Source organism: Nannobrachium achirus (assembly GCF_963921795.1).
Source record: "Nannobrachium achirus genome assembly, chromosome: 19".
NCBI classification, from domain to species: domain Eukaryota; kingdom Metazoa; phylum Chordata; class Actinopteri; order Myctophiformes; family Myctophidae; genus Nannobrachium; species Nannobrachium achirus.
The window spans coordinates 21,645,722-21,673,165 of record NC_137826.1 but is presented as its reverse complement, the minus strand read 5'-3'; the positions used below and the strand labels follow the sequence as shown (position 1 = coordinate 21,673,165).

At 41.6% G+C, this 27,444-nt stretch overlaps 3 protein-coding genes across 3 annotated transcripts in view; all 3 read right to left on the bottom strand.

Moving 5' to 3' along the window:
* Positions 1-221: 221 nt before the first annotated feature.
* LOC308305056 (immunoglobulin superfamily member 11) lies at positions 222-6,007 on the bottom strand. Its single transcript, XM_080749703.1, has 7 exons — positions 5,716-6,007; positions 3,337-3,491; positions 2,851-2,917; positions 2,186-2,317; positions 1,511-1,663; positions 829-951; positions 222-728 (listed from the first exon to the last, which is right to left on the bottom strand). The coding sequence occupies exons 1-7, from the start codon at positions 5,855-5,857 to the stop codon at positions 526-528; spliced, it is 975 nt and encodes a 324-aa protein (XP_080605829.1). The 5' UTR covers positions 5,858-6,007; the 3' UTR covers positions 222-525.
* Positions 6,008-6,124: 117 nt separating this feature from the next.
* On the bottom strand, positions 6,125-17,754 carry dlat (dihydrolipoamide S-acetyltransferase (E2 component of pyruvate dehydrogenase complex)). The gene is made up of 14 exons (XM_080749702.1): positions 17,297-17,754; positions 15,870-15,971; positions 15,435-15,559; positions 14,430-14,589; positions 13,264-13,390; positions 12,850-13,034; positions 12,527-12,677; positions 11,998-12,065; positions 11,112-11,237; positions 10,127-10,234; positions 9,316-9,434; positions 8,854-9,016; positions 7,758-7,894; positions 6,125-7,275 (listed from the first exon to the last, which is right to left on the bottom strand). Exons 1-14 carry the CDS (start codon positions 17,585-17,587, stop codon positions 7,146-7,148), a joined length of 1,992 nt encoding a protein of 663 aa, XP_080605828.1. The 5' UTR covers positions 17,588-17,754; the 3' UTR covers positions 6,125-7,145.
* Positions 17,755-21,566: 3,812 nt separating this feature from the next.
* Positions 21,567-27,444, bottom strand: part of LOC308304236 (dixin-like) — a 35,393-nt gene continuing 29,515 nt past the window's right edge. Inside the window, exons 14-21 of the mRNA XM_080748801.1 lie at positions 26,767-26,838; positions 26,473-26,526; positions 25,900-26,049; positions 24,419-24,485; positions 24,223-24,319; positions 23,939-24,047; positions 23,205-23,284; positions 21,567-21,907 (exon numbers count right to left, since the gene is read on the bottom strand). Of these exons, the coding sequence (XP_080604927.1) occupies positions 21,898-21,907; positions 23,205-23,284; positions 23,939-24,047; positions 24,223-24,319; positions 24,419-24,485; positions 25,900-26,049; positions 26,473-26,526; positions 26,767-26,838 (639 nt within the window). The 3' untranslated portion in view covers positions 21,567-21,897. The remainder of the gene's footprint in view (positions 21,908-23,204; positions 23,285-23,938; positions 24,048-24,222; positions 24,320-24,418; positions 24,486-25,899; positions 26,050-26,472; positions 26,527-26,766; positions 26,839-27,444) is intronic.

Here is a 27,444-nt window from a genome sequence, read left to right as displayed (position 1 = left end):
CCTGCCGGCACGCGCATCACTTGTGCACGCGCGTCAATGCGCGTGCACGCGACGTGAGAGAAGTGTGGGCACGCCGTGCCCACGCGTGCCCCCCCCACTACAACACTGCCCCTGGGCCCCAAGGGGTTGTGGCCCTAAGCAACCACATAAACTGCTTATAAGCCAGTGGTCGGCCCACACAATAATATTCTACAAGGACATTGACTTTGCTATTATGTCACCTTTATTTATTATCTCTTTGAACGGAAACCCTGGACACTTGACATACAGTAGCCTAATAGGGTATTATGATCAAAATAAGAATGGTTATTATAATGATGATGTGTAAAACCAAAGATTTGACACAGACAAGGCCAAGTATTTGACACATTTGTCCATGTTATTGATGACCCCTGACTGAAATACATAAACCAAAGGCTAATTTCCACTCTCTTTTTTATATATATAAAATTAAAATGTTCAGATGAATGTACAAATATATATGTTGCTATATATATGGCTGCTGTACTTCTGTTGATGACAGAATCAAACAAAGGAGCGTTTCATCAGGGATGGATTGTATGTTATCTCATTGTAACACTCTTCTTCTTCTTTCTTCCTTTCCCTCCATTTCCCATGCTGTCCAGAGCGATGGAGCCAATACACCAGGGCTGTCAGTGCCACCAGTACCAAGGTCATAGCCAGGGTCAGTAGCACCCCCTGCAGGATGCCGGGGGAACTTTCTGGGGCTGTGCAGAGTGGGAAAAAGAAGCTTATGCTGAATTCTATTGACAGTTGTGTATCAGCATTTTACAAACGTTAACACTTTAGTTATAGTTAAGGACTTACGGCTGTAGACAGACAAGTTGACATAGCAGTTCTGTGTACCCAAAGGGTTGGTGACAGAGCAACGGTACAGACCAGAGGTCTGGGATGATATGTTTACAATGTCAGCTGAGGCTGAAAGCTCATCTGTTTTGTAAAAGAAAACAATATTGTCTCATTAATGTGGCAAAACCTTTAAGCTCAGATAAGATTTTCATTTTCATCAGAACACATAATTCTTTTTTTGTTATTTGTCAAGAAAAGGGGCAAAAAGCGGCACTGGAATCAAATTCTGATGTAAATACAAAAGTACTGTATGATGTATGTAACCTGCTGAACCCAATATGATAATAATAATAATATTAATAATTTTAATAATAATAATACAAATAAAAGTAAACAGTCTACCACAGATAAGGATGGAAGGTCTAAGCACTGTAAACATTAAGCTCAATGTATACTTGGTTGTATGACCGTGTTGCTTGATCAAACCAATAAACGTCAGATTTTCATTTAGTACACAATATGAAGTTCTAATGAGGGTTTGTGAGGCTGCGTAATTTAATGAAATACAAATTACGGTATACACAAAGACTAACACATCTATATAGCGCAAATTATGTACTGTTTCTTGGTGATGTACTTGCACTTGATATGATATAATACAAAAAAGAAAAAAAAGAAACATGTCCATTGCAGCTCTTACCGTGCATAGTGACTGGGAGGGACTCCTCAGGATAAAGCTTGTCCCAGTGCATCTCTGGAGTTGGGACCCCCTCAGCTACCAAGCAGGACAGGGTGATGCTTCCTCCCAAATCAATATCTCCATCCCACTGGCAGAGAGGCAGTGATGGAGGTGCTGCAATCAATCAATCAATCAATCAATCAATCAATTAATCATACTCGCTGTCCAAAAACCAAGCCAAGTTTCTATTGGCAGTTACCCTACATAGAAACTATTTTCTTGTGTATCAGCATATGCAATGTAAAGTACATAATGAATCTTGAATAGCACAATAGATTTACCATAAACAGAATGTAAAATATAGGAGCTAGAGGTAGACCCAAAATCACATATGTTTTGAGTATTCCAGCAACACTTGCATGAGAACAATAATTGAACAAAACAAAGTCATCTGTTTATTTACAGTTACAATTTGGCCATCTATTTTGTTAGTAGATAACTTTAATGTCCATTAAATGTAATATAAATGGAACATTTTCCTTTGGCACACTGGCAGCCAGTATACAAACAATAACTTGCACCTTGCATGTTGGAAATGTTCTGTTTAGAACTAAATCGTTAGAGTTAGACCATACACCTACCCTGCACAGAGACAACGTACAGTAGGCCTATACAATATGCCAGTCAGACACCTACCCAGGATGCTGAGCATCAGCTCTCCTATGCCAGGATCTCCTGGCTCTGGTGGGTTGTTCACCATGCAGCGGTAGACACCAGCATCTGATAAGCGTGTGTCATTCAGCACAATATCAGCACTCCATGGGATGCCTATGCAATAGGGGGAGATTGTGTGAATTCCAGTTACAAACAGTTCCAGTTACATTTCTTTCTTTCAAGTAAAGTCCTTAGTTAATTTGAGTCTGAAAGCAGAAAGCAATTAAAACATCAAAACCATGACAATAATGCCTCATATAATGTCCTTGAATGTTGTGAGAGAAGTATATTTCTGAACATCTGTGACTATTTCCATATTTAGAGGGAAGGGAATCAAGGGACGTAAATCTATATTGTAGTGGCTGGCTGAAAATGTACATGTAGAAGTACCTGCTGTCATATCATTCATCAATGTACCGTATATGGGTCAGTGACAAAATAGGCATAGCAAAATTGATACACTCTTATTTTAAAGTCATGTGTCAGGTTTGTTAAAATGTACATTTTTAGTCATGTTGGTGTCGTGACATTTAAGACTAGGTCCTCAAAAAGGAAAAAGTATGCACTTGTTTGTTTATATTCAAATCCTGTCCCTTTTAAATGTAACTAAACTACAGTATATGGACAAAACTGAGTGTGAACAATACCTGAAAATCCCACTCTGCCAGTGAGGGAGGGGTCTTCAATCACCTGTCCATGGTCATACACGATCACCTGGAAGTGAGAAAAACGTGTTACATTCTTGTAAATTACATTTTTTGCACTGCTTAAAGGGATATTTCAACTTTTGGTAATTTTAATCAGGCTTTTGAGAACACCCAGGACAGTTTTTTTTATTTGTTTTGCTTCAGTATTTAGATATACACAGAGGGTGTCAATATCGATATCAAATATCTAAATACTGAATCGAGCGATTAAAAAACTGTCCTGGGTGTTCCCAAGAGCCTGCGATGATTTCTAAAGTGAAATATCCCTTTAATCTAAGATAGCCAAGGCTAGCAAATAACAGCATAACAAATCTGGGTTGAAATCTGTGTGTGATGCTGAATTACGAACCTAACCATTTTATACAAATACATCACTAGGAAATGCCCTTTCTGCAATTTCAGGAGATTAGCCTATTTCATGCAGACCTGCATAGGGGAATCTGGGTCAGAGAAGGGTGCCACGGTCCAGATGATATTGAGTCTAGACAGAGGGGTGCTGGTGAAGAACGAGCAGGGCAGGACGACCACATCACCTTGAACCGCCTCCATACTGGACTCCCTCATGGTCACTGACAGGCCATCTGGGAGGAGTCATTTGAGAAGAGTCAGGACACCTACTGTATGGTACTTCCCTGTCATCTTTGGGTGCTTTCTATTCCTGCTTCCCGAGAAACTAGGATCACAGGAAAACCAAGAGGTACCAGTCTAAACCAGTGGTTCTCAACCTTTTCAGGCCGCGACCGCCAAAATAATCATATTTAAACTGGGGACCCCCCACCCTGACGAGCACTAAGAGTTGAGGCATTACATTTTGTATAACATGGTTCTATTGTGAAAATAGCAGATCTACATGCTCATGCATGTAGATCTGGTATTTTCACAATTTCTGCCACTAATATTTGACAATTTGGCCAATGTTTAATTTGTCATTTTAGAAGAATTAAAATGTCCTTAAATTGTCACTTTAGAAATGTGCATATACGCTTAAACACTTTATGTTGGTTTGTTTACTGTTGAGTGGGAAAACAATCTTGCACATTAAGTTAATCATCTGGGGACCCCTGAAATCAGTTGGGGACCGCCCTGGGGGTCCCAACCCACAAGTTAAGAACTACTGGTCTAAACAAGATGGACACTAAAATAATAATGTGGATATTGGAACGATATGATCTCAGGTAACCAATTAATTAAATAACATGCTATCATCTAAATATCATTCTTAAGGTTGTGGTCAAGACAAACCATTGACAGATTAACCTTGAACACACATAAACGTGGAGGTGTGGGTTTTTAACTTCATTATGAACCTGCAGACAGGCTGATGAGGATGCCTTTCCCTCATTACTGTAACAATGAACCCTCCCCCTCAGGGGCGTCACACCAAATTCTGGGCCCTGGGTACAAGGATTCACTGCGGGCCCCCCATGAATGTTAACTATTGAAAAATAGCAGATATACAAGCTCACAGCGCAGCACCGAGTGCCGCGCTATGAGCTTGTATATCTGCTATTTTTTTTAAATCGTGAAAATGTGTGCAAGAAACCTATGTCAAGGACCCCCAAGATGATATGTATTTGGCCACGGACCCCGATCTCAAAATATTTAGTTCCAGGGACCTCCAGAAGCAAAATTTGAGTTAGACATGTTCGCTTAAAAAATACATATATTCAAAGATTTTCACACATTTTCAAAAATAGATAAAGTTATTAGGGCCCCTCCACCTTGGGCCCCAGTAACTCAGTCCCACTTTCCTACCCCTTGTGACGCCCCTGCTCCCCCTCCTTGTTGTGCTCCATGTCCTTTTGTGTGTGTGTGTGTGTGTGTGTGTGTGTGTGTGTGTGTGTGTGTGGGGGGATGTGTGTGTGTGTGTGTGTGTGTGTGTGTGTGTGTGTGTGTGTGTGGGGGGGGATGTGTGTGTGTGTGTGTGTGTGGTAACCCATTGTGTATTGGTTGTTAATTACACTTGACAGCTGAGAGCAGAACAAGAGCTCAATTCACTGCAATGGAAGCATACATTTCCATGTAACCCATTTTCACAGATCAGTAAAAACCCTCAGTATCATTTAAATTAAGGAGGAATAATTTGATAGCTTTTCAATGAATAGCCGTTTTGCTTCGACAGTAAAAACGTTGAGAAATTGAGTTCAGTACTGCAGTGAGTGAATAAGTAGCTTAGTCTGTGCCAGACTCACTTGACTCCGTTTTAGTTTACATTTTAAACACTTATTTATATTCATATTTTTCCATATTCTTTAACATTGATTAAATGCATAAATTATTCATGATTATGTAGTAAACTACTGTAATCACTGATGACAGGTTGTAGAGTGTTATTTCTCATCCAGGGTAGCTATAATACATTACAGGTGCAAAACTGAAACATCTCTGCATAGGCCTACTCATGGAGTTCACAGTAGCTGATACATTGCAGGGGTACACTGGAACTTCACTTTCTCTACGTCCCTATGCATTTACAGCAGCATGACAGAAAGAGAATAAATATCAATTTTAATGGAAATCCATGTTTGTAAAACATGTTACATCTTCTTTGCTAAGCCCCACAAAGTCTTTGCGCTGTGCCAATGACCTAGATTAGCCTGTCAGGAGAGTTTAATCAGTTAATTTTTGTATTTAGTCATTGTCTGTTTTCCTTGTTCCATCTCTATTCTTTCCTGAAAACTACAAATGACCGGAGCTTGTATAAAAATGTTCACCGACTTGAACTTCTGTCAACATGTGATGTGACAATAAAATTGAAGTTGACATCGACTTCTAAACTGGAGTCATAAAATAGATTCTGCTTACCATTCTCAGTAGTATTAAAATACACACACAAAGTCCAGAACAACCATCTTCCAGCGCCACCCATAACTAAGACCAAAGAAATTCTGTCTGCACGTTGTAACCACGTACAACATTCATGCAAAAACAAAGACCATGCATGCATATTTAATCTGCCGAGTGATGCAACTAACCCCACCCCTCCTTTTGCTCACACACACACAGGTTCTTCAAGCCTGAAGCTTATATTGACCCCTTGAATTGACAGGTCTATCTATCTATCTTACAATTAAGTTAATTCCATTCATAATGTCATCTAATAATATATATAAAATATATAATCAGGGAGCTGGTGAATGCAATTCAATTCTGCAAGCAAGGCATTCAAAATTATGTTTTATAAAAACCCAAACCCCAAACAATCCCATACAGCCAGGTTTACTTCATTTATTCATCAAATGACAATGATACATCCAGCACCACCTCTCTGTACATCCCCAGTTTATGTTTAAAAAGTAAAGTGTTCAAAAGTTTTGAAAATACACATTCCCATACTGTAGCAGAGATGGAGAGATGATAGGCAGAAACTGTTAAGTGCTTCCCTAAAGAGAGTGCTATTATACACTAAAGGCCTGGATAAATATTAAATAAAATTGCAGTCTCAAATTTTTTCTTTTTCTTTAGCCACTTGTAACCTATTGCCATCGTATCGTCTTAGGCAGCTACAGGACCCACTATGACATACACAGCATTGCACTGTCCAACAGAGATGCTGCACTATCTACCCATGGAAGAGAGCACATGTGGACCACGACTGGGGGCTGGGGAGTGACATTTGGTAAAGTATGTGTGCGTGTTTAATTCTGGGCTTACAGTACACACAGAACCTTCAGCTACTGGAAAGACTCTAGAACCAAAAAGGGCTGTTGCTTTTCCAGTAGCCTTTATCCCATTCATACACAACTCATACATAAACTGTGATACACTGTGTTTGTATGCCGCACACACACACACACACACACAGATGCACCATGTACACCTGAATAAAGTACAATTTGCCCACTGCTTGGACTTTCAAATAAACAAACAATTAAAAACATTAACAATGTTTTCCTGCCATTATGGCCAGCCTCTACCTGGGGTAACGGCCTCACCTCACTCTGGTCTCACATGTGAGACATGGGGCCTTAATAAATACATTATAATGAATAAGGGAGAGGGGGGGGGGGGGGGGGGGGGAAGAGAAAGTAGAGCAACACCGAACAGGCAAGTAGATGGGCTGTGTGTGGGTATGGTGGAGATTAGAGTGGCTGCTGCCATTTCCCTTTTAGGGAGACTGGGAGTGTCCTTGTAATAGGCCAGCCAGCCTAACACAGGTGGATCAAGAGATCGACTCAGTTGAGAGGTCCCGGCCTATCACAATATATCTCTTTCTATTTGACAGTACTGTCCCATCAGAGCAGCATGGTGACTGGTTTCTCTAGGAACTTGCGGAACTCGGCGAGCCACTGAGCGCCGACTGCCCCGTCAACCACCCGGTGGTCACAACTCAGTGTAACGGACATGATGTTGGCAACGTCAAACCTGCCAAAAAGAAATAAACATCCACAAAAATACATACATTAACCCATTATCTGCACATACATTTGAATATGGACATTTGTAGTCTATTCCACAGATTTTTATTATCCATTTTACTATGTCATCAGCATTGCCACATTCACCATTTTCAGAAAATCACAAACTATGTTTCAACAGAATAGCTATATTTTATCCTCTACCTTTCTTTTTTATTATATTAGCTTTTCTTAACTTCCATATCTCTTTTTGTATTGGACCTATAGTCGGCAGGAGAGCTGTACACTAACTATAGCATGTGACTGACAAACCTGAACTCAAAGCACTGAATGCTGAATGTACAATACTACCATTATGTAAACTACCATAAAATAAAATAAAACACACAATTGTTTGTTACTACACAAAAGTCAAAGAAACATTTGATTTGGGAGATCAGATCTGTCATCTACAGTATTTGTGGTAGCATATGGGTAAAGACAACCTACCCTTTCTCATTGTCAGCCGGAATCAGTCTCTTCTCTGAACCTCCGACAGCGAGGATACAAGCCTGGGGAGGGTTGATGATCGCCGAGAAGTTCTTGACGCCAAACATCCCCAAGTTTGAAATTGTGAACGTACCGCCCTTAAAAAAGAAAGAACAAGACAATACAAGTGATATTTTTATATTATTTTAACTCATTTAGTGCCACCCCTTTCACCACTAGAGGGCGCCCAGTGGCCAGAGAAAATCCCATAGAGATATGCTGGTATATGCAGAAGCCCTGCAGCCATGACTTGCCTGAACACTTTCCTTTGTGCATGACTGCATGTACAGGAAGAGGATGAAGTTAGCTTGAAGTTAGCTATTGGCTACCAAGCATTTTAGAAGCCTTATTTTCGTCAACTTAGCCATGATTAAACCTTGCACACCTCATGCATGGGAAAAAAACAGAGAAGAATGAGCTCTGAAAAATCCAATGCAATCCAGAGTGGATTTGTGCAGTTTGTTCACAGCTTTCAAACAAAAAAATCCGATTGGAAATCCGTTCAGGCATTCTTGAGATAATCGCCCTTATGTTTTACATGTAATGTAAACAAAAATGGCTGCCCTGTATGTTAGATGGGGTTGTATGGGGGTGGAACATGCAAAATCGCGATTGAAATCATGTTCACCAGATTTGATGGGGTCCAAAAAAAAAAAAAAAAAATTCAAAAAAATTTTTTTCAAAAAAAAAAAAATTTTTTTTTTTTTTTTTTTTTTTTTTTTTTATATCCCGAACTTGTTCGGGATAGGCACCCTGTGATACGATCATATATCCCGAACTAATTCGGGATAGGCACTCAATGAGTTAAGTAAGCAGGCAGTAAATTCTCCTTAGTAGTCTTTCTAGTAGAATAGCTGAGATGGGGGCTTATATTGGGTTAGTTGTAAAAGTGTGCATGGCATACATTTAACTGACTTTTATAACGAGGTACAAGATCACTAAAGTGATAACATAGCACATGTGTGGTCAACAATATTCAACAGCATTTAAGGACTAGAAATTATATAACAATTTAAGACATTGTAAGATTATTTTCCAGGAGCTGAAAGCATCATACCTGGAACTCATGTGGCTGCAGTTTCCCTTCTCTGGCCTTGGCTGCCAGTGAGGACACATCAGAGCAGATGGCAGCCAGTCCTTTGGTGTGAGCGTTGAACACTATGGGTGTAATCAGACCATTGGCCGTGCTCACTGCTACACTCACATCCACCACGTGGTTCCTGGACACACAGACACATGTATCTCTTATACAAAAGGTGTCTGAGGAGACATTTTTTCATCATTTCCATCCACCCCCATCACATTTTTTTTATTTATCTTTTTTTGCCTTCTTCTTTTCATTTATTCATAGCATAGCCATTGCCTACATCACATACTACAGCTAGTCTGTAAATGTTTATCAATATTATACATATCAAATGATCATACAGCCACACTACCAATGTAAAGTGTGCTGAGCATGCCTGTCCAAAGTATTATGAGAGTACAGTATGTCTGGGTATGTGGTGTGTGTACTGACTGGCGTATGACTGTATCCAGCCAGGAGGAGTTGGCTTCAGGGACCTTGAGGCAGGACAGTGCACTGGCTTTGATGATAAAATCATTCACACTCAGCTTGATGTTCTGGGCTTTCACCTCCTGCAGAGGACACAAGACACATCAAAGATTGGATTTTGCTTTTTTCTTTTTTTTTTAACAACTCTAAGTATTGCAATGATTAGAATTTAACATTGTTTTAAATACAGATTTCTTTCTCTAAGCTAAAAGAAAACAATAACTTAATAAAAAAAAGAAATAATTTGATTTGTAAGCCTTAGTTTCAATCCAATCACATTTTTAACACACTAACCTCCCACTGGCATGGGTAGCTGCATGCAAGAAGCATGTCAAAACTTAAAAAATTTATTTCTGCTTTTTTTTTTTTTTACACCACATGACAATCCCATTTGTTTTGTTTGTTTGTTTCCAGTTAATATTTGACACATCTGACATGTTCCCTGTGTTTTTTCCATCTCTATTATTTTCCGCCTTTTGTTGAAAATGGCAAATGCTCAGAGCATCTACAACAAAGACGTTTAACCATTTCTTTACACCTGTAAACCTGTGATGTGACAGAGTTGATGTTGATCTGAATTGGAGTTGTTAAGTTGTATGGTATATACATGCTACTGCTGCTTGTATAAATGCGGTGAAAACAACCAAATTTCCCCTCTGGGGAAGTTTTTCATTTAATTTGTACATTTAATTCAGAATCAGATTATTTCTACAGGGCACTACTATACTTTCTTTATGAGATTTTGGATTCCTTCAAGCATACTGTACAAACTCACATTGTTAAGTTCCTTCCTAAGTTCCAGGACTTGGTCCATGTTGATGTCTACAGACAGGTAGTAGTGTGGGATGGTCTGTTTCGACTGCATCAATCTCTGAGCAATAACCTGGAGGAAAGACATCATCATCAAAACCACAAATCTGTGGAGGACGTACCGAATCTCTGTGTGACGTGGGGGTTGTAGACTAGAGCTGGGATCGGGCCAATTTTTTCTATCCGTTCCGAAACGTGTCCGACAGTTTTTTGAAACTGTTTTTTTTTTAAAAACATGACGTTGAGAGCTTGTAGATCTGCCCTTCATCACAACAACACGTTTACTTTAGAGTTTACCTTAGTGTAGGCTATATCAACAATATGTCCGACCCGAATTGACGTCCGACCATTGATTATGAAAATGCGTCCGCCCCGAGCCTGAACCCTCGGGTACCGACGAGCCCCGCAGGTTTTTCGGTCGGGTATCCCAGCTCTATTGTAGACATGATTGGCTGATAGGCCAACCCAAATCATTGGCTTCACAGACTGGTCAAGCTTTGCATAATGTTTGTGCCCATGTGCATAATGTACAATGTAAAGATGTTTGTGTATGCTCATGTATATCATCAACATGACATCAATAGTTTTGACGATATCAGGAATACTCTGACAACAAGGGATTTTACTTTGACAACATGTACAGAGATATAAAAACTTGCATCGTAGTAGACCAGTGCCCACGGGTACTGCACTGCACTGCATACTCTTAACGGGCACAACGGGCACTGGTGGGGCATGCATTCTCAACTTGAAATGTTCCTGTTATACATTATTACCGACATGCGTGGTCCCCGAGTAGTGGTAGTAATAATTAAGCACCACATGTACAGCTATGTATGTATGTATGTACAGATATGTGTGTGTGTGAGTGTGAGTGTGAGTGTGAGTGTGAGTGTGTGTGTGTGTGTGTGTGTGTGTGTGTGTGTGTGTGTTCATTTGTTTGTTCTCACCCTGCGGATGTTGCTGATGGGGATGTCTGTGAAGGTGCCAGCAGGGCTAATGATGGGCGCAGCAGGTGTAGGAGGAGGAGGGGCAGCTGGAGCTGCAGCTGGAGCTGCAGCAGGAACGGCTGCCACCTGTCCACAAAACACAAAGTCCCATAAACAATCACTAAGTGCACACGTTTGTTAGCACATAGTACATTTATACTCTATACATACCTACATACGCAGCCGAACGCAGAACGTGCGCGCTCTGCTTGCGCAAGTAACTAACGGACCTGTGATTGATATGAACTGATCTAAGGTCTAGATTATAGGCGTCTCTTTTAGTATGTCTACTAAACGGAAACCAGACAATCAGAATCAAGGATTGGGACTAACTAGAGAAAGAATAGCTATTTAAGAGGTGCAGGTGAGATTGTCACTGGTCCACCTAAGTGACATGTCTTGTGGAAGTATGTTGGTTTTCTACAACTGTAGAGTTGTACTGATGAAGGAGTCATAAAACACAGTCTGACAAACCTGTACACAAAGCACTGGAGCCATGACTGGTATATACTACATTCACTGGCTAACTGCAAACTAACCCTTTACACAAACACATGCTCTGTCTCTGTATCACCAATGCTGCAAACTGCCTTACATTGTTGAGTGCAGAGGAGCATTGGAACAAGTCGATTAAAAAACACGTACCATACAGTGTACCATATGGTTCATAGTGCTCCCTCATGAAGTTCAATACGAATGAGTAACATTACAATAATTTACTATCAATAATTTGCCCCTGGACGGGAAGGCCACATCTATTATTTGAATATTTGGCTTAAAATTTGCTTAACAACTGAATGCAAACATAAATACTGCACAGTTGCACACAGAAGACAGCTGTACTTACAGGGGCAGCCTTGGGTGGGACAAAGCTCTCAATGTCTTTCCTGGTGACTCGCCCATCAGGACCAGTGGCTACAAATCAAAGACATCAGAATGACTTTAATAAATAAGCACGACAAAGGCGGTGGAGACACTGTCCTGCACAGAGGGTTAATATGGAGCACATCCTCATTGCTTCACAGGCAATATTCTGACGAAATCGCTTGGTTTACAACATGGTGTCTGATGTACTATGGACGTTCGTTCACAGAGGTTAAAGCCAAAAAAAAAAAAGAATCCCAAGACTGAAATTTATTTTCAGACCATGTCCCAATATGTGACTTTAGAAACATGGCGCGCGCAGCGCACACCAATGTCTGTGGTGTTTCCTTGAGATTTGACACTACGCCAGCTCAGAAAACAAAAACATATAAAAAGTACCAAGAAACAAAACATGTCTATCATTCACCATCGATTGACATGGCTTTCACCTTCTCAAACAAACAAAACACAAAACAAACATCCCTGATGTTTGGTGTATACTCAGTACTCACCGCTAACCTGAGCCAGGTCAATGCCTTTCTCAGCAGCCAGTTTCTTGGCAAGAGGACTGGCAAACACACGCCCTTTCTTGGGGGCTGCCGGGGCTCCTGCAGCTGGAGCAGGGGTGGGAGCTACTGCTGCTACGGGCGGAGCTGGTGCAGCCTACAACAAACAGTAGGTGTCAGGAGGAGCAATTATTATACTAGCCAAACGCTTGTCAAGAGACCTGACTCTGTGGATTAATGTGGATGTGAGAAGCTATCAATCTGAAGACGACAAGACTCACTGCTGTATTTTAGTGATTTTGTCAGAGGCGAGTGAGCGAGTGTCTCACCGGTGTGGGCGCTGGGGCTGGTGTGGGGGTGACATCAGCCACTCCGGTCTCCACGTAGTCTTTGAAAGCTGCGATGTCGCTCTCCCTCTCTACAATAATGCATAGCGGGGTCCCCAGGGGAACGTCTCGGGTACCCTCCTCTACCATAATCTTTGCCAAGTAACCTTCCTCCTGCACCTCAAAACCTGTTTACAAAAACATGTTGATTCAACTGCATATTTTTCACCACTTTCACGCTACTAGATTAGATTATGCTCACTTTATCACTGTATTAGTAATGAGACCAAGTCTAGAGGACTAGTGTCTATACTTTACTCTTGTATTACATGCTTCTAGATCTACTAGACTAGTACGTACCCTTAAACAATGGATCATAGAAATGATGACCTCATTGAAGTTAAGTAGTCTGTTTACCAATGGTTGCCTTGTCCGTCTCAATCTCAGCCAGCAGATCACCCTCGCTCAACTTCTCGCCAACTTTCTTCTCCCAGCGTTGCACTGTACCCATCGTCATGGTGGGAGACAGGGCAGGCAGATTGATCTGTAACAAACACACACAGTTTCTGAACTAAAGACACACTGGAAGTGTCCTTCTGGACGTGCTCATCCTGATTCAACATGAATGTACAGTACAGTATGCGTGCTGTGTGTGTGGGTTTGTGTGTGTGAGAGATGGGGGCCGCCATCATGATAACCCAATTACACATCAGCTTAAGCAAACCTCCTTCTTAATTACTAACTAGATCAGTGGTTCTCAAACTATGTATCGCAACCCAAGGCCGTGGGAAGGTGCCGTTGCGCATTGGCTACCAAAATGAAAATATATATACAGTATATAAACTATATTTATTTTAAATCAAGAAAGAAAAAGGTTGGGCTGTTGTGCCCAGCTTGGGAGTTGATGCCAAAGACAGCAGGAAAGAAACAACACACACAAGCCCTTGCAGAGGCTCACAGAACTGATTTAGCTGTTCATATAGCAGGAACAAAGTTCAATATGAGCGGGTGCCAGGTGGCTTAAAGGAGTTTTTGTAACTCAGAGAGCGAGGTTCCATTTGCACCCTCTCGGACTCAGAGTTATATAAACACTGGTAAATTCGCACTGGAGGGGACCGACTGTGTCAATTTGTCAACAAACTGTTCAATTTACAGATTTACAGATCTTGATGTAACATTACCGAGCAGGGAGGTCATGCTCACACTCACAAACAACCTGACCAGTTACCAAAAGCTGCCGCCCGGCTGGGACGGAAAAGAAACACACAGTCGATTGCCAAAGATAAAATCGAGAGCTGGATTAAGAAACGGTTCTGTTGGCAACATGCTTCAGTTTACAAATGTGTGTACCAAAATGCTTCTGCTGCTTTTATTGATTGACTGCCTATAATATTATTAATTCATTTCAATAATAATATTGGCCAACAAATCAGCAGGAATCATTGCTGTAATTTGTCATATTTTAAGATATTCTTTATTTCCATAATGTTTTGATAATGCTATTAGACACAGAATCCTAAACAATAGATTGCCAAATATGAGGTGAATCATCTACTGCTGAGTTGACATGGAGGCAGCCCTACCTTCAGGTGTGAGGGGTAAGAGCTGCCTGGGGCCGCAGCAGGAGCAGCGCTAGCAGCAGGAGGAGGTGGAGGAGCGGCGGGAGCTGCCGGTGAAGCCTCAGCACCGGCGGCTTTCAGCGAGTCCAACGTGATATCCTTAAAGGCTGCTACGAGGTCAGGACTGGTGGAGGAGAGATCCAAATAAGCATGTTAAGGCATTGGTTAGGCTTGTCCTTTCAACGAGACTACCATTATCAGATGTGGAATTCAGCTGTGTAAACACTTAGTTGACACTTGCAATGCAACATGGCTATTCAGACATATGTGACCAGATGTAAAGTTCCCACACAATATGTACATCAGGACAATGGCAGTTATCAATAGAGACTTTATATGTTTTGTTCGTTTTTTAATGGCACCAGGGCCCATACCAAATTACCAAATTCAAAACGTAATTGTGGCGCGAGGATGAGGCTTATGTGTAATAGACTGGATTGTGCCCACATGTAGCCGTCTACACCTCTCTGAGATATGGAGCCAGGCCAGTTCGGCATGTGGTCTGGCTTAACAAATCTCAATGCAAGCTAGATCTGATCTTGGAGCATGCATTGCAGACTTAACAGTTAATAATAATTGTTATTATTTAACTTTATTGTCCCCTTGGGAAAGTCTGTCCTCTGCGTTTAAGACATCCTAGCGCAGTGAGAGCAGTGAGCAGCAGCACTCAGGGACCCTGGCATCCTCGTGTGATCGGATGACAAAAGTTGAAACAGAAGTGTAACCACACACCCTTAGGGTCGATGCATACTCCACTTTTAGAGCCAAGTTTACATCAGTCCGGTTTGGGGAGTCACAACTCCCAACATCTCGGCAGCACCGAACAGTCGACTTAATGGCGGTACCAGCCTCCTCAAACCTCTGAATGACGTCATGTTGCACTTTGGACAGAGCCAACCCGATTTAAACTCTAGTCTAAAAGTGGAGCATGCAAGGCAACCATTGAGGTAATCTGCAATGGACACTCACCTGGCAACAGTGATGCAGATCACTGATCCTATGGTAACGTCCCTGGTGCCCTCTGGAACCAAGATTTTGGCCAGGTAACACTCATCCATCATCTCAAAACCTACTGTGGCCTTGTCTGTCTCCACCTGCACACACACACACACACACACACACACACACACACACACACACACACACACACACACACACACACACACACACACACACACACACACACACACACACACACACACACACACACAGCAATCATGTATGAATCCATACCCAAACACACAAATCATGCCACTTCATCATATAAATTGCATAATGCTGTACTGTTTGTTACCTGTATGTGTACCATAGCAACCAGACTGGCTCTACACTTCAAACCATTTATGATACTGAGAAAGGATACTCTCACACATACAGAAACAGAACACACAAACAGTTCTTTACCTCTGCTATTAGTTCTCCCTCTCCGATTTTCTCCCCCTCCTTCTTCTCCCAGCGAGCGATGGTTCCAGTCTGCATGGTGGGGGATAGAGCAGGCAGCTCCACCTATCAGTCAAAAAGAATGAAAAGAATTAAGATAAGATGTTTTTTTGCCACTGTGTTCAGTATGCAACCAAGTTTTGTTTAGTGCACCCACTCCAAATAGCAGCATCATACACATACAGCAGCTTAGGTCAAATACCAAAGCAGGACCTTGGTTTCGATTAAATTCAAATCTTTACTATGTGAAATGATGTGTTGTGATGAAATAAAATGTTGTGAAATGAAAGGTATCAGGAAAAGGTGGGGGTCCTCCAAACTGGACCAAAGGATATAATGTATATAGATGTATTTGTTGTTTGTCAATTGTGTTTGGTTCTCTCATTGTGTTCTAGCCTCAGCAACGTTACCTGAGGATGGAACTGTAGTTCAGAACACGTCATTGATCCTTGCATTTTCACAGTCTACTTACTAGCACTAATAAATAAATGTTGCTGCATTCCTATGTATTTTGTTATGTTTTCATTATTTGCTTATTTAAAAATAAGACAAAATACATGGCGAGACACGTCACAGCATCACTCCATACAACACGTCACAGGCAACACCTTGCCATTTGGCTGCATTCCAGACAGTACTCCTTCTTTCCCTTTATTCTATTAAAGAATGATAGTACCACCCAATGATAATGACACAGCACACTCCTGTCAATTCCTTGACTGATGAGGCTTCTTCATACATTGGAACTTTATAGGTTTCAAAATGACAGCTTTGCGATACACGTGGTGCCATCTAATAATTACACACAATGCCAAGCCCCCTTCTACAACATGCAGGCTCAGCATGTCATGTCCAGTTTGTCCACAACAACTAAATTTCACCTATAACAGGCTATACCACTTCCAGCGTCTCGTTCAAGGTCAGCAGCAGCAAACCACTGTGCTGCCAATCAGAAGTAGCATAAAGAAAATTGTCTAAGAATAAGTGTACTCCTACCATAATGAACAGTGACAGTGACGTTAAATATCACTCAGTCACTAATCATGACATAGTGTGATGATCATCATGTACAAAATTCAGATGAAGGGTTCATCTGATCAAGACAAGAGCAAAGAGAACTAACCTGTACCCAAGCGGTACATACATCTCTCAAAAGCTGTCACTAAGGAGGTCAAGTATGTAATAGTATTACTGGCATACAGTAAAAAGCCTCGGTTCATCCATTTGTAGCTCCTCGGTTTATCCACTTGTGGAACTCTGACAGTGTACAGTACACATGGAACCAAATGGTTAGGGTCCATTTGTACACTGTCAGGGTTCAATTACAGTCAGTACATCCCTGTCTGATCCACCAACCATCCCTCACATCCCAGTGACTTGACTGTCAGTACCTTCTGGTGAGGCGGCAGGCTGTAGAAGCGGAGGCTGTGGCCGCGGCTGGCAGGGTGCTCACACCGCAGCAGGGACACTCTGTGCTGGCTGCTGCCGAGGACATTGCACACAACAGCCCTGGAGGAGGATGTCGAAGCGCCGTGGAACCTCCTCAGAGGACCGGAGGAGGAGCGGGGGCCGCCGAGCCGCCCGACCGGCCCAGCAGGCCCCGTAGAGGTGGAGGAGAGGACACGGGAGCATGAGGGACCGCCGCGACCGCTCGCTCTGAGCCGCAAGACTAAACGCAGCATTTCCGTGGCGGTGGCTCTTTTAGACGAATCTCTTGAATTATGTAGGAGTTCAGTTTACACCGGCATTAAGCTTGAGGAGGCACTGTGACTCCCTGTGTTGTGTCTGTCTCCCCCAGAACCTCTTTCTAATGACCTCCCTTTCCCACAATCCTAAACAGTACGCTTTACGGCTCTCCTTCACCGCCCTGCGGTGAGGTTGCCAGTTCTGCGAAGACGAGAGGGAGAGAGAGACAGAAACGTGCCGTGGTGGTTTGATTGATTGACCCAAACGTACTTTTCTTGTCAAATAATGTTTAAACTGTCATATTGACCACAGACCTAACGCCATGAAATTGGGCTGATTGAAAAGAAGAGGTTCTGCAATGTATTGAATGAAATTTGAAAAATAAAATAAAAAAGTAAACTGGTAAACGGTAGGTAGTACAAACTGGCAACCCATGTCCCCACTTGTTGTAAAACGTCGTAAAAGACGTCAGCCAGGCTGTGAGCCTGTGACTATTTTAGCAACCACACGATGGCAGTAAAGGTCTGTCTACCCTACTGGTCTTGTCTCAAAATGTCTTCAGAAAACACAAAACACTACTTAATAGTTTTATTTTAACAAAATCTTTTATTTAATTAAAAGATAATAAAAATGTAATTTGTGTGAACACCACTGAAAACACTTCTGTGAGTGGAAATGCCAGCCACATTGGGTACACAGTAAGTCAAGAACAGGCCTGGGCAACAAACAAAACTAAATGCAATATAGATGTATTCTAATTAACAATATAACACAACGAAAATAATATTAAGGATTGTTTAGTGATGGGTCATCATTTTTTTTTAATGAAAAACAAATGCTTGCAATGGATTCAGAATCATGACAAACCCCTTACCTAGTTCGACTCCTCACATGCTACTTAAAGCAGATTTTCTTTCCTCCTGTAGTAGACCTATAGCGTATAAAGTCAATGGGGGCCCAACTTGATTCGGCCAATGTGACGACCCCGAAGGTCGCCGACTAGGGAGCCCTAGCTAAATCATTAGAGCAAACTATGGAAATTCTGAAGGATTCTGTTTTAGCCCCTGCCCCTTATATCTCCTGAACACCAACACACTGGGCTTGTCTCAGACTTTCTTCTCTTTGTAGTGCAGAAAACACAAGACGGTTTTAAAACAAAATGTTTTATTTAACGATACCAAAGGCTTACCATTACCAACATTCAATGAACACCATGTGAACACTGTGTTAGGCAATAACTAGTATATACAGTACATTTATATACAAATTGCAGTAAACAAAAACAGCATGTAGAAATAATCATCTCACTCGCAGAAAATGTAAAATCTTATAGGCAATTATGGCATCTATGTATGCTAATGTCTCTGTTATGTTTATTTATTACAAGACAGAGTAAAGGCAAATATTTGAACCTCCAAATTGTTCTGTACTGGATTGTTAGATCATCTGATATCAAACTTCAGTCCAGTTAAACAAAAACAGGGTCTGGCAGTGCTGACACCTCCACTATTATCAAAACTAGTGGTGGAAATTTAACCACAAATTGTACCATACAACCAATTTAAAGAATATGATTAAGAAAAAGAAAGAAAAAAAAGAACATCCACAGCATCTAGGCCTTAGCATAAAAATATAGTAGTTTGGTTTTAATATAGTGGGAAAAATAATTAAAAAAAATAAAAATATTATATAGGGGTTATCCAAAAAATAAAAATAATTATAATAATAACTGGAGAAAAATAATTACAATCTGTTGATCGAATGATGGACACAAAAATCCTTTAAAAAAGTAGGCACCCTACAGCTCGTTTAAATCTCTGGTTTCAAACTGATATCCACAGTAATAAATCTCTTTCACATTAAACATGTGCAGATGCACTCTTGTTTTGCTGCTTAAGATGCTGGTTGAATGGACTAAATAATAATCTAGAACAACAGAACTTCAGTCTATACTATAGAGTCTATAGTATAGACCTTTTTCCAGAGTGCTGCCATGTACTGTAGCTACGGTGTCAGCGCACAGCCGCGCGCACACACACTTACAGTAGATGCCGCATGACACCGCAGTTATGGTTGCCGCTCTGAGAAATCGGTCTATAACATCCAACGATAGCACCTCAGTGTGAAAGACTTGTTAGTTTGTATGTGTGGATGAGACATAGTGGTTAGCAAGTCAGTGAGTGTGTGTATTAGAGCTAAAACATGTTAAATTCAAATTTTTCACAAGGTCCTATGACCACTATATGCTCACTGAAAAGAACTGTTTGATTGTGTTGTTCGGTGAGAAACGCAGTCGTACAACAAAAGCATACATTTTGGTTTTGGGGTACATTTCACAACCGCTGAACTGGATTCTTATCTTGTTCACCTGTGCCATTGACAGAAATACAAACAGGCCTGTTTCAAGTGATATCTACTGTACCACTTTTACTATATCAACTTCTGTCTATAAACTATAGCCTTGTTTTTCGAATTAGGACCATCTTAAGCATTAACTATTTGCTATAGTTTGGACATCTGGAAACACAGCCAGTAAGTATGTGGGTTTTAGCAAACACATATTACAGACATATGGGCTTAAACAAAATGTAATATGTGAGAGAGGAAACGCACTGTAAACACTGTCAGCAGTTTAGAAAGGTTGGCCAAAGGTGGTTGACCAATGACCATACTGTATAAAGGGTTTCAGAAAGAGGTGAAAGGACATATTGTGCAGACAGGCGTAGAATAGCCCTATATGTTTTTTCGGTTAGGCCACTTCACTGTCACACAGGCTCTCTGACCAGTAGAAGTACACCCCACTCTAATTCAGTGGTTCTCAACCTGGGGGTCCCGGGTCCCCACCTGATTTTAAGGGGTTCTCCAGATGACAGTATGAAATGACAATTTAAAGACATTTAAGACTTTTTAAACTAAACTAAAAAAAAGAAAGAAAAGGGAAAAGCACCTCGCAACGTGAGGCTCTGTGAGCTAGATCTGCTATGTTCACAACATTTGGTCGAGACATCGAGTTAAACTAAATTGAATGCCTCAAGTCCTAAATTCCAAGTGCTTATTAGGGTGGGGGGGTCCCCAGTACAAATATGATTATTTTGGGGTGCTTACGGCCTGAAAATGTTGAGAACCACTGCTCTAATTTACATTCATCACTCATTTAATATTGAGTGATATTTAGTTTTATACTGATCCTGATTTATACTGATTGTAAACAGTAGATTGTGCATAATGGACAGCAAATGATTGTTTAATATCCAGCTGGATTCAGTGACCGCTTTAGTCAAATGTATTCATGAACATAGACGTAAATGACTAGGCCAGTGGTCCCTAACCACAGGGCTACCGAAAAGTTAGGGAGATTCCTTGAGCAGACAGGATAAACACCTCTAAATGGCTATTCCCCATACTTATGACAACTGTTTCATAAAATATCTAAACATAGGCTACGAAAGGCAATACCTTTGTTATAACCTTAAGGCAACCACATGATGATTATTACCAGCCACAGGGGAATTATTTAGATAGATAACATGCTGTATGCCTGTACTGTAACTAGATCGACAGGAAAAACATGGTTCTCCTCGCCATGATCTAGGGAGGAAATAAATAATAATAATATTTGAGATTACCTGACTTCATATCCATATCTCCGCAGGTGTACAAAAGCATGAGTCACCCCGATACGATCATAAACCTCAATAGCTAACAACACTGTAGAGCTCAAGACACTGATGTTAGATACGTAGGAGAGTGTGGAGGGCAGTGACCCAGGAGTCCTGAGTTGACGTTGACTAGACCACACTCATGCATCGATTTTCAGTAATATGCATCATCACTGACTAGAGTCCTGACACAAGGGAACGAGGACAACAACCAACTCCTGTCTACCTATAGGCCAGGGGTTATCCAAAGGATATGTACCGGGACCACACATTTTGCGTCAACAACAAATTTAGGGTTCAATACATTTAGGGTCAGCACAAACTATTTCTCCACTACAGTTGCTCTGTTGCAAAAACCCTGTCAGAACATCTTGCCGTTTCCTAAAGGATTACATTCATAAACAAACATCTAGAAAGCGTTTGGGTGGTAAGGCACTGGGCTTACAGTGTCTCCATATCTGCGCACAGCAAGGTGGAGCGGGGCTAACTGCGGTTTACTACTCTCTGAAGAACTCCGTCGACTCCCAGGGTCTCTCGTCCACTCATCCACATCGCTCCTTCTGAGTAGTCAGCCCTTTTTGAGTCTCTGGCCCCAGTGAAACCAGCAGCCAACAACAGTTTGAATGCCATTGTGTCCCAGCTTCATCCTATACTGGTCTGAGGGTGATGGGGATCAAGAGTAGCTGTTAAGTTTTTAGATTGATTGATGATTAAGTGATAAAATGCAGGGAAGAAACGAACAAAACACAGAGAGGAGAAAGTCATTGATAAATGTAGTGGTGGCCATTAGTTTAGTATAATAACGACATACAGTATGTTTACAAGATAAATTACAGCAGGGACTCATTGTATCATATGTATACAGCAAGGGTCTTCAACAGGGCGTCTGGGACCCCTAGGGGGTCCTCAGAGTTACTACAGGGGGTCCCTCCAAATCTTTGTGTCCTTTGTTATATTAACCATTTGAACCCTAGTGACCATATTCTGAGAACTTTAGCCAGAAATAGCAGAACTACAAGCTCACAACGCTGTAGATCGGCTATTTTCGGCAAAGAGGTTTGGTGTTAGCCTGACTGCAAGCGCCAGACTCAATCACACACTTCGTTTTGGGATTGAGTCTGAGCCTGGGGACGGAGATTCTACTTCAGCGGGGGCGGGGTAAAGCCTATTGACGTCACACACACACACACATACACACACACAGCCCTGTGTGTCGCCGACGGCGACGCGGCGTGACATTGCAAAAATACGTTATTTATCATAACATATTATATGACTGCATGTTTACGTTAGTGCAAAATGGTATTAAAACGTAATGAAACGGCACTATTGTATTGTTTATTAAAAGAATTCGAGTCGAGTCTGACTCCGCCATGACAGTTTTCACGGACCAATCAGAGTCCACTAGCGGCTCACGTGGGCAGAAGAGCACCAATCAGAGTCCACTACGGAATCTCACGTGGGCAGAACAGCTCCGAAGGGAGGGGGCTGGGACTGGACCAGCATACCACGTGCCTCAAGTCTACAGCCCTGATTGGCCCATTCAATGCGCGCTTCAGGCGCGCTTGAAATAAAATAAAATATCTCCGGGTTCAGTCCACACTACACACCACCCACCAACAGGGGGTGGTGATGTGCGGACTGAAGTATCAGGCTAGTTTGGTGTAGAGGGGAAAAAGTGCAGACTAAGTACAGAGTGAAAGGTAAAGTTTATAAAGAATTGACGGTTCAAGTGGTTAAATATCTGAAAACACATATTGACAAAATACATTGATGATTATGCTGTCAAACGATTAAACTCTATGGAATCTATGAAAAGGTTAAGGGGGTCCCTGCTTCATTTCTCTCTCAATTAAGGGGTCCTTGGCCTGAAAACGTTGAAGACCCCTGGTATACAGTATGTAAATGTACAGTACAGTATATGTGTGAGAGTAGGGGAGAGATTCTTTTTCACCTTTCCTCTCCATGGTCTTCCTCCACCCAGGCAACAATCTTTCCTTCCCAGCCAGGAACAATGGCCCCGTCCAAGAAAACCTGCCCAAAGGCACAACGTTCAACTCTGCAAAACTAGAACTAATTCTACCATATTATTCTACATCAGGGTTCCCCAATTAGTTTTCCCCAAGGGCCGAATTATGTCTAGGGTACCAAGCCGAGGGCCACAACATTGCAGGGGGCGATGGCTGCGTTCCCGCTACTCCAGCGACTGCGACAGTTCAGATATCGTCGTTGTCGGGTGAAAATCTTGTATGTCCAAAACCATTCGTTTTGCATTTATCATTTAAAAAAATATTTAAACTAGCGAAAACAGCCAATCTATCTGCTGTTTTCACTACTTTTGTGCGACGGCCATGTATGATTTGCGAAAGAACGTACAAATTTGGAGATACAACATTTCCACCCGACAACGACGATATACTAGTGTTGTTGCTGCTCTTATACCACCATTATTACTGGGGTTGGTGGGGGCCAGACAGTAGCCCCCCGCGGGCCACAAATGGCCCGCGGGCCACCTATTGGGGAACCCTGTTGTACATTGTTTACATACAGGCTCCGCTTCACCCTGTTGGGATTTATCTTCCAATAATGACTGCCTCTTTGCACATTATCCCTCACGTGTTATTAATCAATCAGAGCCCATTTATTAATGGACATAATTAGTATTGGTGTATCGTTGCCTCCTCTTACCTCTTCTTTCACGGTGCCAAACTCAGGGTCCAGGGCTTTGAAGTGGTACCTGTAGTTCCCCTGTCGATCCACAGCTGCCTTCACATCCTTCAAAGTCACCTCACCCAGCCTGAATGACACATGACGTGACACGGTGGAACGTTACCAATACAAAATAAGTGCAATTTCCAGCAATCTTATGTGGCGTTAGACCAATACAACCTTTCATTTAAAAAGAATGGACATTGGTAGCCACCCACCCACACGTACGGTGCTAGCTAGCACCTGCACACACACATACTGACCTCTTGGGAATGTTGATCATGGAGGGTGTTGGTGACTGTCCCGTGAAATACAGTATTTTAGTGGAGGAAGGAGGACTTGGCTGTGAGTGGCAGTTCTCTGTGATGAAAATATATGACAGGCAAAAGACAGTGAAACCAGAGTGAGTGAGTGAGTATCTGTCTGTCTGGACACATACACACAAAGGAAGAGTCTTACTTGTGCAAGGCCAGGCATCAGGGTCTGTGTGTGCAGCTTTACGCCCTGGCGATTTCCCCCTTCCACCCTGCAGTCAAGCAAAAGGACGGACTCTCATTCATAGACACATGCTTTGTCTGCTCTTTTTATAGTTTACTATAAAAAAAACTGTATATACTTTACAAGGATAGATAGATACCTTTATTATCCCAAGGGCCAAGTATATTACAATAATACTGGGTTAATTGAAAAACAGTGTTATTAGGATAAGTGTAACTAAGACTTAGAGCATTTGAACAGTTTTGTTAAACTACAGCCTTTTAGAGCAATTCAGGCTTTTGCAAATCCCGCCCCATTCTGCCCTGTTACTATGGTGGGACATTTGACCCTGGGTAGATTGTTTTTATAGTGGCAGTGAATGGGATTTTTTTTATTTTTCATAGCCTCATTACAGCTATATAAAGTACCAAAAAAACACATCTACGTGATATTAATAAAAAGGGAAGAAAAAGGTACAGTAATTACATAGCAAAACAGTAGTTTCCCCCCGAAAATATATGTTTTAATTAGTTTAATCCTCTGGATCAGAGAGAGAATAGAAATAGAAAGAGAAAGCGCATTGCATCTTGGGTAGGAAGAGGAGAGCCAGATTATAGTTCTCCTCACATAATAGGCTGGCTTTTCGTAATTCTGCCCATTTAAAATATATGTACCCAATCGTAACTCTTAGACCATTGATAAGGTCCATGTGAACTAGTTTGTTGAAGCTTATTCATTATGATGAGCGAGATCGCTATCACCGCCCGCGGCCGTACTGGACGAACGCCGTGTCGCGCAGAGCGGACAGTTGTTGAAAGCCTGAAGCAACATTCTCCACTGCACAAACTCCACCCCCGATAGCAAAAAGTGAATGGTTTTTTCTGGTTGGCCAGTCAGGGAGTCTCAGGGACCAATCAGAAGGCTGACAAACGGTGAATTCCTAGCCTTTGAATAAAATACAATATTTGGGGAAAGTTGAATGTTCACTGCCCTTTCAGGAAATACAATGTAGTAATGTGGTTTTATCTTTTAATTTGATGGGAGAGTGTTTTCAGCTGGTGTTTCAGTCAAGAGTGTATCAAAGGGTGCGTTCGGAAATGCGCACCGGGTGTGTGCTCAGTGTAGTGAGTGCCTAAACCCAACCCTAATCCTAACCCTAACCTCAGTAAAACTATGCCTAAACTCCCTAACCCTAACCTTAACCTCAGTAAAACTATGCCTAAACCCAAACCCAAACACCTAACCCTAACCACACCCGGTGCGCATTTCCGAACGCACCCTTTGATACACTCGGACTGAAACACCTTAATTTGATATGGGTTGAACCTCAGCTAAGTCTTCAAATTGTCAGGGAACTAACAATGAATTAGTGTGTGTGTGTGTGTGTGTGTGTGTGTGTGTGTGTGTGTGTGTGTGTGTGTGCGTGTGCGTGCGTGCGTGCGTGCGTGCGTGCGCTCTTGTACCCGAGGTGTATGTACAACATGCAGTCGGTCTATGAGCGATGCGATGCCTTGCTCGAGGGTATCCAGCGTGTGTTGCTGAGGGTCGTGTTCTCTGAAGTTGTTCCTTAGACTCCTCAGTGCGTCTCTGACCAACTGCAGCTCCTCTGCCTGCTAACAGTGTACAGAAATACAGTGAGCTTGTAGATTTGCTATTTTCAAAAGGATTTCTATACAATCTATACATTTGAAAAACTTGTGAAAGGTGAAACATTCTGCATACATTCTAATTTTGGTACTTTTGTATACTTTTGTATTTTTTGAATTCCAGACTTACTTGTAAGGGTGCCCGCAATGCATTTCAATGAGAATGGAGCGTTTTTTTGCTCTCTACTGGCAAAAAAACGCTCCATTCTCATTGAAATGCATTGGCCGATTCCACTCTAGGTATTTTGGCGTGAGGGCACCCTAACAGAGTATTTTTCGGCATTGTGGAAATGATACTTTCACTTAAGTAAAAAAGTGTGAGAACTTTTTCCACCACTGAAGGACAGTGTACATGCACAGACTCTAGATAAGATAGCGTGGCCGACTTACCCCTGACCCAGACGGAGAAGGAGGATATCCATTGTTATCAGCACTGGTAGAAATCTGCCAATAGACAGTGAACATGGGATTTTACAATCAGTACACGGCACGCTCGCACACACACTTTGTTGATAAACTGCAAACTATTACTACATTTCTATCGATACCTAAATGTTGGACAGGGAGGTCACACTGTTATGAGAATGTCTTGTTTGGGAATGTACCGATTTTCATTAGGCTCAGAATTCACTTATTCACTTAATCACTTATTCACGTAATTCAATACAGTAGAATGATAAAGACCTGATGTAGATCACGTCCCATTAGTTCCTTCAGCATCAGGGTTTTCTGCTCCAAATCTCTCTGCAGTTCATTCTGCCGAAGAGACAGATAACGATCCATAAACACATGAATACACAGCGACTTACAATAAGCAAGGTAAAACATCAGTATATCAACACCAACATATCAAATGCAAAGAAATGGTAGGCTAATCTAAGAAAACAGGTAGACCAAGCACCTATTCAGTGAAAACGTCATAAAAAGGTTTTTAATAAAACATAAAAAATGCTATCTAAATTACATGTATGGTCATTGAGGGTGGACAGGTGCTACGGTAAGTGCTATGAGCTTTCATGTTTTTGTAACTTAATACTTTGTTTTCTGATTGATATGATCCTGTGAAGTAGTCATGACCGCAAAAAAGTGATAACTGAATCCTTAGTATTACAACTTGTAAACCAAACTTTTTACCGTTGCCACAGTGCAGCTTGAATAAAGTGAAATCTATCTAATTTACTTTACTTGTTTACAACAAAGGCTACTTTACATAACCAAGAGTTTACTGTGCGGGTCCTCCACAGGATTGAGCTTACTTCATTTGTGCCCATAATGAAGATGCCTGATGTCATTGATATACATCACTGGCCAGATGACCAAGACATGGCCCATATCTGTGTGGCTGGTTCAGATAGGGTTCTC

Coding starts and splice junctions, on each gene's coding strand:
- LOC308305056 (XM_080749703.1), bottom strand. CDS start 5,857: ATGCATGCATGGTCTTTGTTTTTGCATGAATGTTGTACGTGGTTACAA. Junction 2,918..3,336: donor ACCCAGATTCCCCTATGCAG/GTCTGCATGAAA, acceptor TCTCACTTCCAG/GTGATCGTGTATGACCATGG. Junction 729..828: donor CAACTTGTCTGTCTACAGCC/GTAAGTCCTTAA, acceptor CACTCTGCACAG/CCCCAGAAAGTTCCCCCGGC.
- dlat (XM_080749702.1), bottom strand. CDS start 17,587: ATGCTGCGTTTAGTCTTGCGGCTCAGAGCGAGCGGTCGCGGCGGTCCC. Junction 14,590..15,434: donor ATCTGCATCACTGTTGCCAG/GTGAGTGTCCAT, acceptor CTCCTCCACCAG/TCCTGACCTCGTAGCAGCCT. Junction 9,017..9,315: donor CTGGATACAGTCATACGCCA/GTCAGTACACAC, acceptor CTGTGTGTCCAG/GAACCACGTGGTGGATGTGA.